Source organism: Penicillium cataractarum (assembly GCF_028827025.1).
Source record: "Penicillium cataractarum strain IBT 29864 chromosome Unknown utg000010l, whole genome shotgun sequence".
NCBI lineage: Eukaryota > Fungi > Ascomycota > Eurotiomycetes > Eurotiales > Aspergillaceae > Penicillium > Penicillium cataractarum.
The window spans coordinates 603,487-615,470 of record NW_026622746.1 but is presented as its reverse complement, the minus strand read 5'-3'; the positions used below and the strand labels follow the sequence as shown (position 1 = coordinate 615,470).

At 48.0% G+C, this 11,984-nt stretch overlaps 4 protein-coding genes across 4 annotated transcripts; 2 read left to right on the top strand and 2 right to left on the bottom strand.

The window, feature by feature from the left end:
• Positions 1 to 27: 27 nt before the first annotated feature.
• Positions 28 to 1,778, bottom strand: N7496_012351 (fatty acid desaturase; the record flags this gene model as incomplete). The annotated part of the gene is made up of 2 exons (XM_056705264.1): positions 28 to 1,522; positions 1,585 to 1,778. The coding sequence occupies 2 exons, from the start codon at positions 1,776 to 1,778 to the stop codon at positions 28 to 30; spliced, it is 1,689 nt and encodes a 562-aa protein (XP_056549162.1).
• A 2,935-nt stretch (positions 1,779 to 4,713) lies between these two features.
• N7496_012350 (uncharacterized protein) lies at positions 4,714 to 5,922 on the top strand (the record flags this gene model as incomplete). The annotated part of the gene is made up of 4 exons (XM_056705263.1): positions 4,714 to 4,730; positions 4,789 to 4,994; positions 5,048 to 5,362; positions 5,417 to 5,922. The coding sequence occupies 4 exons, from the start codon at positions 4,714 to 4,716 to the stop codon at positions 5,920 to 5,922; spliced, it is 1,044 nt and encodes a 347-aa protein (XP_056549161.1).
• Positions 5,923 to 8,665: 2,743 nt separating this feature from the next.
• On the top strand, positions 8,666 to 10,557 carry N7496_012349 (uncharacterized protein; the record flags this gene model as incomplete). Its single annotated transcript, XM_056705262.1, has 4 exons — positions 8,666 to 8,881; positions 8,940 to 9,015; positions 9,068 to 9,378; positions 9,427 to 10,557. The coding sequence occupies 4 exons, from the start codon at positions 8,666 to 8,668 to the stop codon at positions 10,555 to 10,557; spliced, it is 1,734 nt and encodes a 577-aa protein (XP_056549160.1).
• A 123-nt stretch (positions 10,558 to 10,680) lies between these two features.
• N7496_012348 (NAD(P)-dependent alcohol dehydrogenase) lies at positions 10,681 to 11,906 on the bottom strand (the record flags this gene model as incomplete). Its single annotated transcript, XM_056705261.1, has 2 exons — positions 10,681 to 11,664; positions 11,739 to 11,906. Coding segments are annotated over 2 exons (1,152 nt in total), but the record flags the coding sequence as incomplete, so codon positions are not given.
• Between the last annotated feature and the right edge of the window lie 78 nt (positions 11,907 to 11,984).

Genomic DNA, 11,984 nt, shown 5'->3' with positions numbered 1-11,984 from the left:
AATGATCTCAGAATGTGCCGAGCCTGTTCAATGGGAATGGTGATGGTCCGAAAAAACGCCTTGCTCTGCGCATGCCTTACGGCATTCCTCCAAAATCTTCGCCTGGCGAGCGACGTCGGCAAGGCGACCGATAACTTCTTTGTTCCCATCGACAAAAGTAAAGACAGCGTAGGGGATCTTCACATCCTCACAAAACTCCTTGACAAACTTCTGCGTTTTGCGCAGGTTATGACGGGGAATGCGAGGGTACAAGTGGTGGATCGCTTGGAATTGGAGACCGCCATGGATGAAGTCCAGCCATTCCGGGCAGTCCACATCCATCGTTGTCCGAAGCATTCGCTGAGGGAAGGATTCAAGGGGGCCGAGATCAGCGGTGGACATGGCATAGTGTGAGAGTGTAATTTGCACGTGGAGTGGAGCGGTGACCATGTGCGAGATAAGAACGAATGCGATCTTGTTCCAAAGGCCAGGAATGCTGAGGTAGAGCACACCATAACCGAACCACGTCCAGAAGAAGATTTGGCCAGCGAGCTCAAACCACCGGTGCCACCAGCCCGCGCCGTGTTTGGGACCAAGGCCGAGGTAGATATGTTCCCAGCTCAAGTAGTAGAGGTTGAAGCGACCGAAGAGGAGGATTGGGTAGTACAAGTAGTGCTGGTACTTAACAGTGATCTTGGCCACTGCGTCATATTCCATGATCCGATCGTAGTAGGTGCTACGCAAACTCTTGAAGAAGCGTTGCGACACGGCGAAAAACGGCATCAGTTCGATATCAGGGTCGTGCTCTGGGGCATTAGTGACGATGTGGTGAACATTGTGGCTTCTCTTCCACCAGCCTAGGCTGAGTCCACCTAAAAAGTCTGCGATGATCATACCGATCACTGTGTCTGTTTGGAAATCATGTGTAATACCCATGTGGCCAGCATCATGGGCAGAGAAGACGAGCTGGTGCCAAAAGCACCCGAGAAACAAGCCGGACAAACAGAACCAAGACTGCTTCAAGAAGAAAATAAAGAGACCGAAAAATAATGAATATCGGCATATTTCAACCGCGTAAGCAGAATAGTTGCAGTTGTAAAGCCCGGCTGCGCGAATGCGCTCGTTGAGCTGACGGTATTTTGTGGTGATGTACTCTTGATGTTCGACATCGAGAGGGGGATACTTGGACTCGTCCAGTTCGATCTCCTGTTGAGTTCGCGCATCAATCACGCAGATTTGGCGTTTGGCCTCTGTGGTTGATAGAGGAGTAACACTGATCGAGGAGGATATCGTGGATATGGATAGCCTGCGTCTTAAGCCGAACATGTCTTCTGATGGTTCGAAAATCGGGGATGGTGGAGCTGAAGCATCTTCGCTTGAGACTTCGGAGATCAACAAGTCTATTTCGTCTGTTTCTTCTTCGATTTCGCTATACGGGCGGAAAGTGCCGCCTTGGATGGGTGGGAGGAAGTTGGTCCATCTTCCTTCGATGCGGCCGATCTGGAATTTGCTCATGCGCTGGCGCGCTTCCTGTGAATGCAGTCTTTGGATCGTTAGTCAGTACGTTGGAACAGGTTATGAATGAGGGATTTAATGGAGACGTACGCGTTGACCTCATCTGTAGCATCTTTGCCAACCATGTGCTTGATGGCCATGTCACCGCCAGGGTGAAATTTAATCCAAGCATCCAGTCTGAGTACTTTGTCGTCAACAATGATAATCAACTTGTCCTCGGCAATCATGCCTTCAATCTCAGCCCTGGAAAGGACATTGTCCCGGCCTTTGCTTGAGAGAGACATGCTGATTGAAGGTGAAAGAAGGAAAATTCCGTTTCATTCAACCCTCGAGCATATGAGCAGAAATAATAAAGGCTTAAGAGGAGAAGGACATATCTACTTTAGGATAAATTCTCCAGTCAATCTACACTAACCATACGTTATGAGCTTAGTAGCGCTGTGGCGCAGATTTCCCTCCACTTCCCCTTTAACCAAGGGGACAAAGGGGCAGTGCCGTCTCCAAAATTCTATATGCGTGGCGAATACAATGGGAAAGGGGAGTTGTAAGTGGATACGGTACTGAATATGCGTCGGGTTTGCGGAGATACGAATACGCCAGAAGTAATTGCCAGCGGTCAAAGACTCAGATAGAAGCAAAGTGGACACAATACGGCCGCGTGGAGAGTCACTGACCAAGGGAGAGGATAAATATGGGGTCGCTGGTGGGCCAAGCAACGTACGCGTATACCAAGCCCTACGACGAAAATGACTCGCCGAGCCAAAACAAGCTTAAACTTTGACGGCAGCCCCTGTAACAGATTGACCCCTGTTGCAAATTAAAAGGCCAGATCGCTAAAACTAGCCTATTCCCCGTACCCATTTAGACGATAGTTAGTTGGTCCCACAATTTTAGGCGCGGGAGGTTCCAAAGTTTGCCCTTGAGAGGGTTTTCTGGAATTTCTCAGACAAGGTTCGCCTACACACGGCTATTGAAGTTCTACTATTGCCGCACAGTCTGGTCATCTTGGCAGTCTCATTCCAACAACAGCCACAAAAGCGAAATGCTTTTTTTCAAAGAGGCAGAGGTTAATGTCTCAAAATAGAAACTAGAAATTATTAGCGTCTTTTGTAGCCCACATTCGCATCGGATTCGTATGTGGAACAGCTTATCGCAGTAGCCTATGCGCTTGGACAAACTAAGGGGACAAAGCTTTTCCACGTGGTCACATCAAGTTTGACGGATAGTATCATTCAGGAGACATAGTTTCTATATGACGCTGCAAGCTGCTCATTGGCTGTTTGTATCATGATAATCGATGGCGAGAAACATCTCAGTACAGGAGAAATGGCATTGACCGCGGGGGAACCGACCGTATACCGTATTTGTGGATAGAGACCATCTTAACCACTTTCTGAACCGGCTAGTCGCCCACTCAGAGTGAGTTACCTAATTGTTGCCCCCACACTGGGAGGCGAGTGGCTGCGCTACCCTACGTACCCACGTACGTATTTTTATTCTCTTCCAGATCGAGGGGCAAATTTCTTTCCCTCCTAGATATTATCATTATTAAAAGTGTCGTTTGTTCCGTTCTGATCGGGTAGCCGATTACATGGGCGTGAACTTACAAATTAATGAAACAAGACGGGTAGATATCTGTTACGTAGATTGTTATAACTAGAAAGAATGCTTTGAATAATGACTCTGGGTTTGAAGGATGCCATTTTTGGCTTTTTTAACCCCTCTTGATGCTTGGCACCTGGGCGCAATAGCATATCCCCTTTAATAACCGTCGAGTTTTCGCATCGACTTGCCCAGGCAGCAGCCATTGCTCGGACCTTTGTCGGTAAGCCAACTGCGCCTGCAAAGCCATAGACAGCCTTGATGAATCCAAAGATTAGAGCCCACTCTTGGTCCCCATTATAGTTGTCCTTTTAAGCGTGGGGACAGTGCAACCCCTGGTTGAAACAAACCCTAGAAGATCTCCAGAGGACCAGCAATCAAAATCTATCTCGGCTCGAGGTCAGAATAGCCTACGAAGTTGAGCGGATAATCTTAATGCCATTTGTTCAATCACATGCTACTCGTCCGCTCTTTAGAATCTGCAAATATAAGCGAAATGGCCACTTCAGCCCCTGCATGCTTACGTTGAATAGTAATTTCTCCGGCCTCAAAAGCAGCCACAGTTGGATATGGACTAGTACCTACTGCGAGATGGAGAGAGCAAATTTCCGCTCATCATCTAGGGCGAATATTGCAATAAACTTGCGATCTGAGCCATGAGGAAACGATTGTTTGGGAAATATGACCCGGAATTGAGAAATCTAGTGTTATCCAGAAGAGAGCATAATCTTGGTCTATTTGAGCATTGTAACTCAAATTGCACTTCGATCCTCCACCGTTATAAGAAATGCAAGCAAACCAAGCGCCCGACCACGAATTCGGTTGCCTATTTGAGTGTCCTAGTTTAGCTCCGTGCCTTGAACATCACGGCACTACGGGGTTCTCTTGAAGGCGGAAGCAAGATTACAAAAGACTAACGTTGTATACCATCAAATTCTATATGATTGAGTGTCTGCAATTTCAAGTAGCGCCTCGAAAACAATGGGGAAATTAGCTGTTGCAACTGCTACTGCTGCTGTCAAGATAATCTTTGCTTCTTCGCTGGAATTCGAAGCATAATCTTTACATCAGCTTCAGAGGTACATTCCGGCCACAACAGAAGATATCCTTGTCAAGAGATATTAGATATCATTTCTCAGAATCATGGAAGTTCCCACGTTCGCACAATAATCCAGCTTCTACAATCCAGCTTCTTTCTTCAAAGGGGGCTCAAGATAAGGATATGATAAGGCTGGCAAGCTCATGGACTGAAAGGGGATAGCCTCCCTTTTCAACCAATGAGAATTAAAGCTGCCAAAGATCCAATTTCATGCATTAGAGATGCATCGCGAGCTAATGGTGGTGAGGCCCGAATTCCCCACCGACTGCTTACAAATGCGTTCTACTCGCGGGGTCAAGATCTCAATCAACAGGAATCAGAACACGGAGGAACAGCTACCTTTCTTACCAATAGCAGCCTATTTGATACCGACCTCACTCCCACCACCGCCCATAAGATTATCGCTCAAAAGCTTATCACACCTCAAGCGCTCTCGAACTGTTCACTCACTTTAGTCCACAAAGTTCCTCTGACGTCACATATCTATCATTGCTCCATTTTGGCCGTGGCCTGACAAGATGACTAAACTATTCATGTATGTAGCTACCCTATCCACCATGAATCAGTTGGTTCTTTTGCTAATCAACCCATAGTACCGGGGCAACTGGGTACATTGGCGGCGACGCCCTTGCGACTATATATGCTGCGCATCCCGACTTTTCCTATGTCGCGCTGGTTCGCAGCACTGAGAAAGCCGAGCAGGTCAAGACTCGCTTCCCAAATGTCCGCGTGGTCATCGGTGATCTCGACAACTCGGCTTTGCTAGAGCGGGAGAGTGCAGCAGCAGACATCGTCCTCCGTGGGAATCCCAAGAAATTATTCCTTTCGAATAGGACTAACAATCGACTTTAGACACTGCAGACGCATCTGACCATGTGGGGGCTGCAAAGGCAATCGCCGCAGGTCTGGTTGCTGGGCATACGAAAGAAAAACCGGGGTACTGGTTGCACACAGGTGGAACTGGAATTTTAACCTTTGAGGATAGTGACAAGGGGTCGTATGGTAATAAGAGCGACAAGATATACGATGACTGGGATGGAGTTGAAGAGCTTTTGAACCTACCCGATCATGCTTTCCACCGCAATGTAGACAAGCTTGTCTTGGATGCTGCCGCGAAGCATGCGGACGTCCTCAAACTAGCTTTGGTCTGTCCTCCAACCATTTACGGTGTGTACCCTCCAAGAGCTCCTCCATCAAATTAGAATCTCACTAGTTAAGTAGGACGCGGACGAGGCCCATGCTCGCAACGCGGTCGCCAAGTCTATGAACTCGCGAACGTGACACTGCGGCTGCAGAAGGGCCCAATTATTGGTTCCGGCCAGGCGATTTGGAACAACGTCCACATCCACGATTTGAGTGATGTTTATGCATTGCTCGTAAATGCTGCGGTCGCCGGCCGAGATGACGATGGGATCTGGGGTCCGAAGACCTACTACCTCACCGAGAATGGGGAGCATCGCTGGGGAGATCTAGCGAAGTCCACCGCGGAGGCTGCGGCAAAGCTAGGTTTCATCCCAGAAGCAAAGGCTGAACCTATCGATCTGGATAGTGCGAAGCAATATGCGGGCTTCGAGTCGCTAAGCTGGGGGATGAATTCTCGTGGGCGGGCACTGCGAGCCCGTAAGCTTCTCGGATGGAATCCATCATCTCCCAGTCTGTTGGATGAATTACCCCAGATTGTTAAGAGTGAGTGGAAGCGACAGCAAGAGCAGGAATCTGATAGATAGGGTCTTATTACTGGCACGCCTAAACATCTCTGTCTAGAAGTCTGAATCCAGTGACCAGAGAAATTTTCTAGCCAGATATGCTTAAACTCACGCTCTGTTTGAAGATATTTCTGAATGTCTTTGGACCGTCTCCCGAGGCAGCTTTTGAACCATCCCTTGGGCTATCTTTTGGTTTATGATCAAGAGAGTACTCCTGAAATATAGTCAAAGAATATCACAGAGTATTGCAGTACTCGACTTTTTGGCGTGCCAATCACAAGATCCTATAACAGTGATGATGCTAAAGCAAGGGCGAATCGCATAGGAGATTACCACCCTTGAAGTTTCTAATATGGTCAAATGCGTGGAATCAACGTCTTCTAGTATGTTAGTCTCCCAGAAGATGTTCCACTTTCACTGCAAGGGCAGCGGCATCTCATGGTGTCGGCTTCAGCACAGCGACGATCGGTCTCGTTTTTCTGTCATGGATATCTTAGAGGACTTTAAACTCTGGCCGTATAATAAGAGACACCAGTACGGTCTATAAATAGCAACATGTATTAGGATTCAACCGGGCTACCAGTGGCCTCATAGTTGACGCTATGGGTGCTCACACAGCTGCCCCCAGAAGCACTATAATCGAAGGCTGTTTCGACAACATTGATAACAAAGCACGAGGAGGGTAGGGTGAATGTAGTCGTTAATGGAATGACAGTCGTGGATGTTGACATGGTGAAGATGTTGTTTCAATCATTGTAGAGACTTGAGAAAAATGCCCAGGGATTTTCAGCACATATCTAAACATAAAATGAAAAGGAGTGAAGAACTAACAAAAGTACGACCATCGCGGCATTGAGCCTTCGAAAATCACTTCCTAGGGCCAAATCCATGCTTGCAGGGATTCACAGTTAGGTCAGTCGCTCCTCGAGACACTAAATGCATGTAAATGAAAGCCCTCGGGGAGATAAAATCCGTCCATCTCCCTTCATCCGCGTGGGTTGCGATTAGGCTAATAAAACGAAAAAGTCAAGGGCTAATCACAACTCTCACTAGAAACCTACTGCTAGGACCCTAGATGCACTAAGTTATTCGCGTCTGATGGCCTTCCCTTAGGGCGTCGTCTTTGAAGCCACATGGTTTCATGACTAAGTCAAGCACAGCAACCCTTTCTCGCCGCTAAATCTGGTTTTTGCATTCTAAAAAGTGTCCTAGTGGCGCATTAGTTCGAACGGTGACAGTAAATCAAAATTATTTATAGTGAAATAGGTATAGTAGATGCCATGGTTCCAAAAGTAGTGAGGCAGACCTACATGTCGCCCGGGGACTACAATCTAGCTGCACCAGCGGTAACTCCGATGCGTGTCTGAAAAAGTCCGGGGACTTTCCAATCTCTGTCTTTCTTTTCGTCTTGTGGACGGATCATGTGAGAAGCTACTATCTATATATCTATCTGGAACTCTATCTATCTATCAATCACTCTGTCATTCCCAATGAAGACGTTAGTCTTCACTGTTAAGTGTGTATATCAAGGGAAGAGGTCTAACTGGTTCATAGCTAGACAAACTGTATTCAGTACTTCGTACAGTACGAGTCAGTAGTAGGGACATTAGTTAACTGGTTAGTCACTTAGCCCAAGGCTAGCCAACTTTCCAAAGTCGATGCGCTAGTCCACACGCGTGACACACAGAATTAGGGCACAGCCGAGCAACCGAAGACCAGTAACAGCTACACACGGTGGCTTAAGGATGAACCTGAGGAGTCAAGACAAAGGGGGAAAGAGACATAAAATCAACTGCCAATTATTGCCTGTCGCCAATGTTAAGGGAGACGAAGAAAACTGACTGGATCATAGGCCATAAGACTAATAAATATCATAGTCAACAAAATGGCTTCTCAGAAGTTCCAGGTTCAACCCTGTTGGTTACTAGCCTTAAGACATGTGTACCTTATATGTTTGGAGTAATCCAAGATCCGGTGTTTTTGTCAACTGTACCCGTTCAACACAAAATTTGAACCTTGCGGGTCGATTTACACAATCCTTTCTTGGTCGGGACGATGTGATGGGTGCTGGGAAGAGAAAGTCAGTATTTCCGATATGGACGGAGATACCAGTCGCTACTTGATACTATATCTGGGGATATCGATTTTCTAGTTGAGTCATGGCCGGAGAAAATAATCATCACGTATACTACCGGGAAGCCGGACCAACTAGTGGGGGGTTAAAAGGAGAATTATTATCTTCTCCACCAAAGAATCACCCGGTTAGCCTAACAGCAATCGGGCCAGAAAAAATCATCAACACGGCCAGCACGCTCCCGATGGCGCATGATCTCCATGGAAGCCCCATGGAATTGGGCAGGATTGCACCGATTCCCGGCTGAGTGGGGGGCGTCGGCGTGGAGTTGGCCCGATTCTTGGCATTTCAGCCTCTCGGAGACAGCATCATGACAGTGAGATCCTGAGATTGTGGCTTCGGAATAGCCTAAATTTTTCTGCCTATCGCCAATGTGCTTGTGTAGAATACGCGACGGGGGAATACTTCACCCTGCTCCAAACGAGATGGAGGGTCTAGTTCAATCCGCATGGCGGTTTGTGCGAGGGGCCTCATCATCACCGCTTGTATATAGACTTAAGGATGCAGGCTGTCCGGGATCCTCCTTCAGGACATTTCAAATATAAAATTTTCTCTGGGACTGAAGGCAGCTTCATCTTTCTTTCTAATTTCCTATTGCCTTCTCAGCTCTCTTCTTGTTGTTGATCAACAATGGCTTCCGAAGATCCATTCGTAAATGACTCGGAGAAGCCAGATCCTACGAGCACTATGAGCAACCCTGGATCAGAGATTGCCAGGGACCAAGAGTATGATAGCAAGACCGAGAAGTTTTCACTTGGTCGGCGAGGCCAATTGGTGTTTTTTACCTTGGCCGTTCTTACGCTGATGGCTGCTTTGGATGGGACTTCTCTTTCGGTTGCTTTACCGGTAAGGATACATGATTATTTTGATCTCCTTTCCGGAATAGAAGCTAATAAATATTAAGACAATTGCCAAAGCCTTGAATGGCACAGCTATTGAAGCCTTCTGGAGTGGAACGTCTTTCCTACTCTCCTCAACAGGTAGGCAGAACTTCTTCGAAATGTTCAAGGTGGATATCTAACATCATGGCAGTCTTTCAACCTAGTTTCGCATCCTTGTCCAACATTTTCGGTCGGCGCCCTATGGTTCTACTTGCTATTCTCTTCTTCTGTGTTGGCGCCATCATCGCTGCAGTTGGCGACAACTTCACATACATGTTGGTCGGTCGGACTATACAGGGTGTCGGGGGTGGTGGTATCATTGCCTTGAGTGAGATTATTGTCACAGATCTCATCCCATTGAGATATCGTGGTCAATACTTTGGTATCCTGAGTGCCATGTGGAGTCTTGGCTCTGTGACAGGGCCTATTCTTGGTGGAGGCTTCGCAGAGAATGTGACCTGGGTAAGTTGAATATCGTCTGTATAGAGGTACAAAGCTAACTCTGCTCAGCGATGGATCTTCTATATCAATTTCCCCTTCATCGGATTTGGCGCTGTCTTTGTGGTTCTCTTCTTGAGGCTCAGCGTCCTTCCAAGCTCTCTAGTCGAGAAGCTTCGTCGCATCGACTATATCGGAACAGTATTGTTCGTTGGCAGCATGTCATCATTTTTGATTCCTCTTACTTGGGGTGGAGTCTCATACCCCTGGGACTCATGGCATACTCTGGTACCATTGATCATCGGTGCAGCCGGGTTATTTGTCTTCGCCTTTTATGAATATCGTTTCGCCGCCGACCCAATCATTCCACCAAAAGTCTTCCGCAACCGTACGGCAACAGTTTCCTTCATCGGAAGTGTCTTGCAGGGTCTGATCCTGTGGTGCACGTTGTACTATCTTCCTCTCTACTATGAGGCCGTGAAGGAATATAGCCCGATCATCTCTGGGATCGCTCTGTTCCCGGAAACCTTCACAGTCGCTCCAAGTGGCATGGCTGCTGGTATTCTCATCACTATCACGGGCCACTATCGTTGGGCAATCTGGCTTGGCTGGGTGGTGTCAACTATCGGTCTGGGATTGATGTGTATCATCAAGTCTTCAACCAGCATCGCGGGCTGGATTTTACTCAACATCGTTCCGGGTATAGGACTTGGCCTGCTTTTCCCTTCGCTCGGCTATGCCGTCCAGGCATCAGCAACCTCGGAGAACTTAGCTATTGCAGTCGCCATGTTTAGCTTCTTCCGTGCTCTGGGTCAGGCAATCGGCGTGGCTGTTGGTGGTGTTGTCTTCCAGAACCGTATGCGCCATAATCTGTTGAGGTACCCTGCGCTTGCGCCCATGGCCGACGCGTACAGTCAAGATGCAGCTGGTCTGGTCCAGATCATCAAGGGAATGGTAGACGGCGTCAACAAATCTGATCTCAAGGATGCATACACTGATAGTCTACGCATTGTGTGGGCAGTTTGCTGCGCGATCTCAGGAGTTGCTCTTCTATTCAGTCTTTTGACCGAGTCTTATGATCTCGATCAGACTTTGGAGACGAACCAAGGCCTGCGGGATCCGGATGAGAAGGAACAAAGCGAGAAGGATCTTGAGGCCTCTGCCGACAAAGCTGTCCAGGGGAATACACCCTGGGCCTATTGATTAGCTACGTCTTTTGATGATTGATGATGCACGTATAGATTGTACAGCACAGTTGGATATTTAGTTCATAGCATTAATAGTGACATTCCCCATTCATGCCTTTCAGCTATTCTACTATCCATCCTATGAAAAGTCCACTCCCCGAATCAACGTCTTGATACCCTCGCCCCTCCTCGTCGTCTCCCATGCCTCGGTCACTTTTTCAAAGGGAAGCACCTTCGTAATAAGCGACCGGAGATCAATTTTCCCCATTAGCGCCAGTTCCAAGGCCATCTTGTAATCTCCAGGGCCGTATCGGAAACACCCCTTGACGGTGATCTCGTTCATGGAGACTACCGTAATAGGAAAATTGACATTCGGATTACCGAGGCCAGTCTGCACGAAGGAACCTCCTACCCTCAAGGCATGAATGGCCATTTGAATGCAAGGTCCAGCCCCGGTAGCTTCAATTGCAACGTCAAAGCCAGGCACATCCGCGTCTGAGAGGGAACTCTGCTCCGTAGCTCGGAGATGTTCCGCATTCTCCTCTGCGGGAAGGGAACTGTCCGGAATGACAGTCGCAAATTTAACGCGTCCATCGGAAACGAATGACTGCGCAAAATCCAGCTTTTTGCGACTGATATCCACCGATGTAATCAAGCTTGCACCGTATTCTCGAGCAACCGCCGCACACAAAAGTCCTATAGTTCCAGCTCCGAAAATGACAACTTTGTCGCCAGGCTGAACTCCAACTTGTCGTACCGAATGCACTGCGACAGCCAGTGGCTCAATCAACACTGCTTCGTCGAGGCCGAATGGCTTCTCCAGGTTGGTCGGGATCTTGTAGCAGCAATCCGCGGGCATCTTGTAGTATTTTGCCAGCGTTCCATGAGTGTAGGGCGGGTTCGCCGCAAACTGCATCTGCGGACATAAATTGTATTGACCTGCTTTGCAGCGACTGCAGAGACGACAAGCTGAGCCGGGTTCGATGGCGATAGAGTCGCCTGGTTGCAGGCCTTTTACTGCTGGTCCTACTGCATGGACGATGCCCGAGGCTTCATGGCCCATGACGAGGGGTCTCTCTTGGGAGACCAGATTCTTGACGCCACCGTGAAGCCAAAAGTGAACCTATTCTCAATATTTAGGATAGATCTCGCAAAGACATAAAGTGTATAGGGTGGGAAAAACAGGGGATTACCTACGTCACTTCCACAGACCCCCACGTAGGCGATGCGAATAATTACATCGTAAGGATCCTCGATTTGAGGCATAGGCCGGTCTTCAAAGCGGACATCCCCAGGGCCATATAGTAAACAAGATGGATTCTGCATGATGGTATCCGTGGTTGTTCTGATGAATGTCAGTTCAGGCTATGGATCAAGCTCTTATAGTTCCTAGTTGTTCGTCTATTTACGGAGAAGAAAATGCCGAGGAGCCAGTCATCTGAC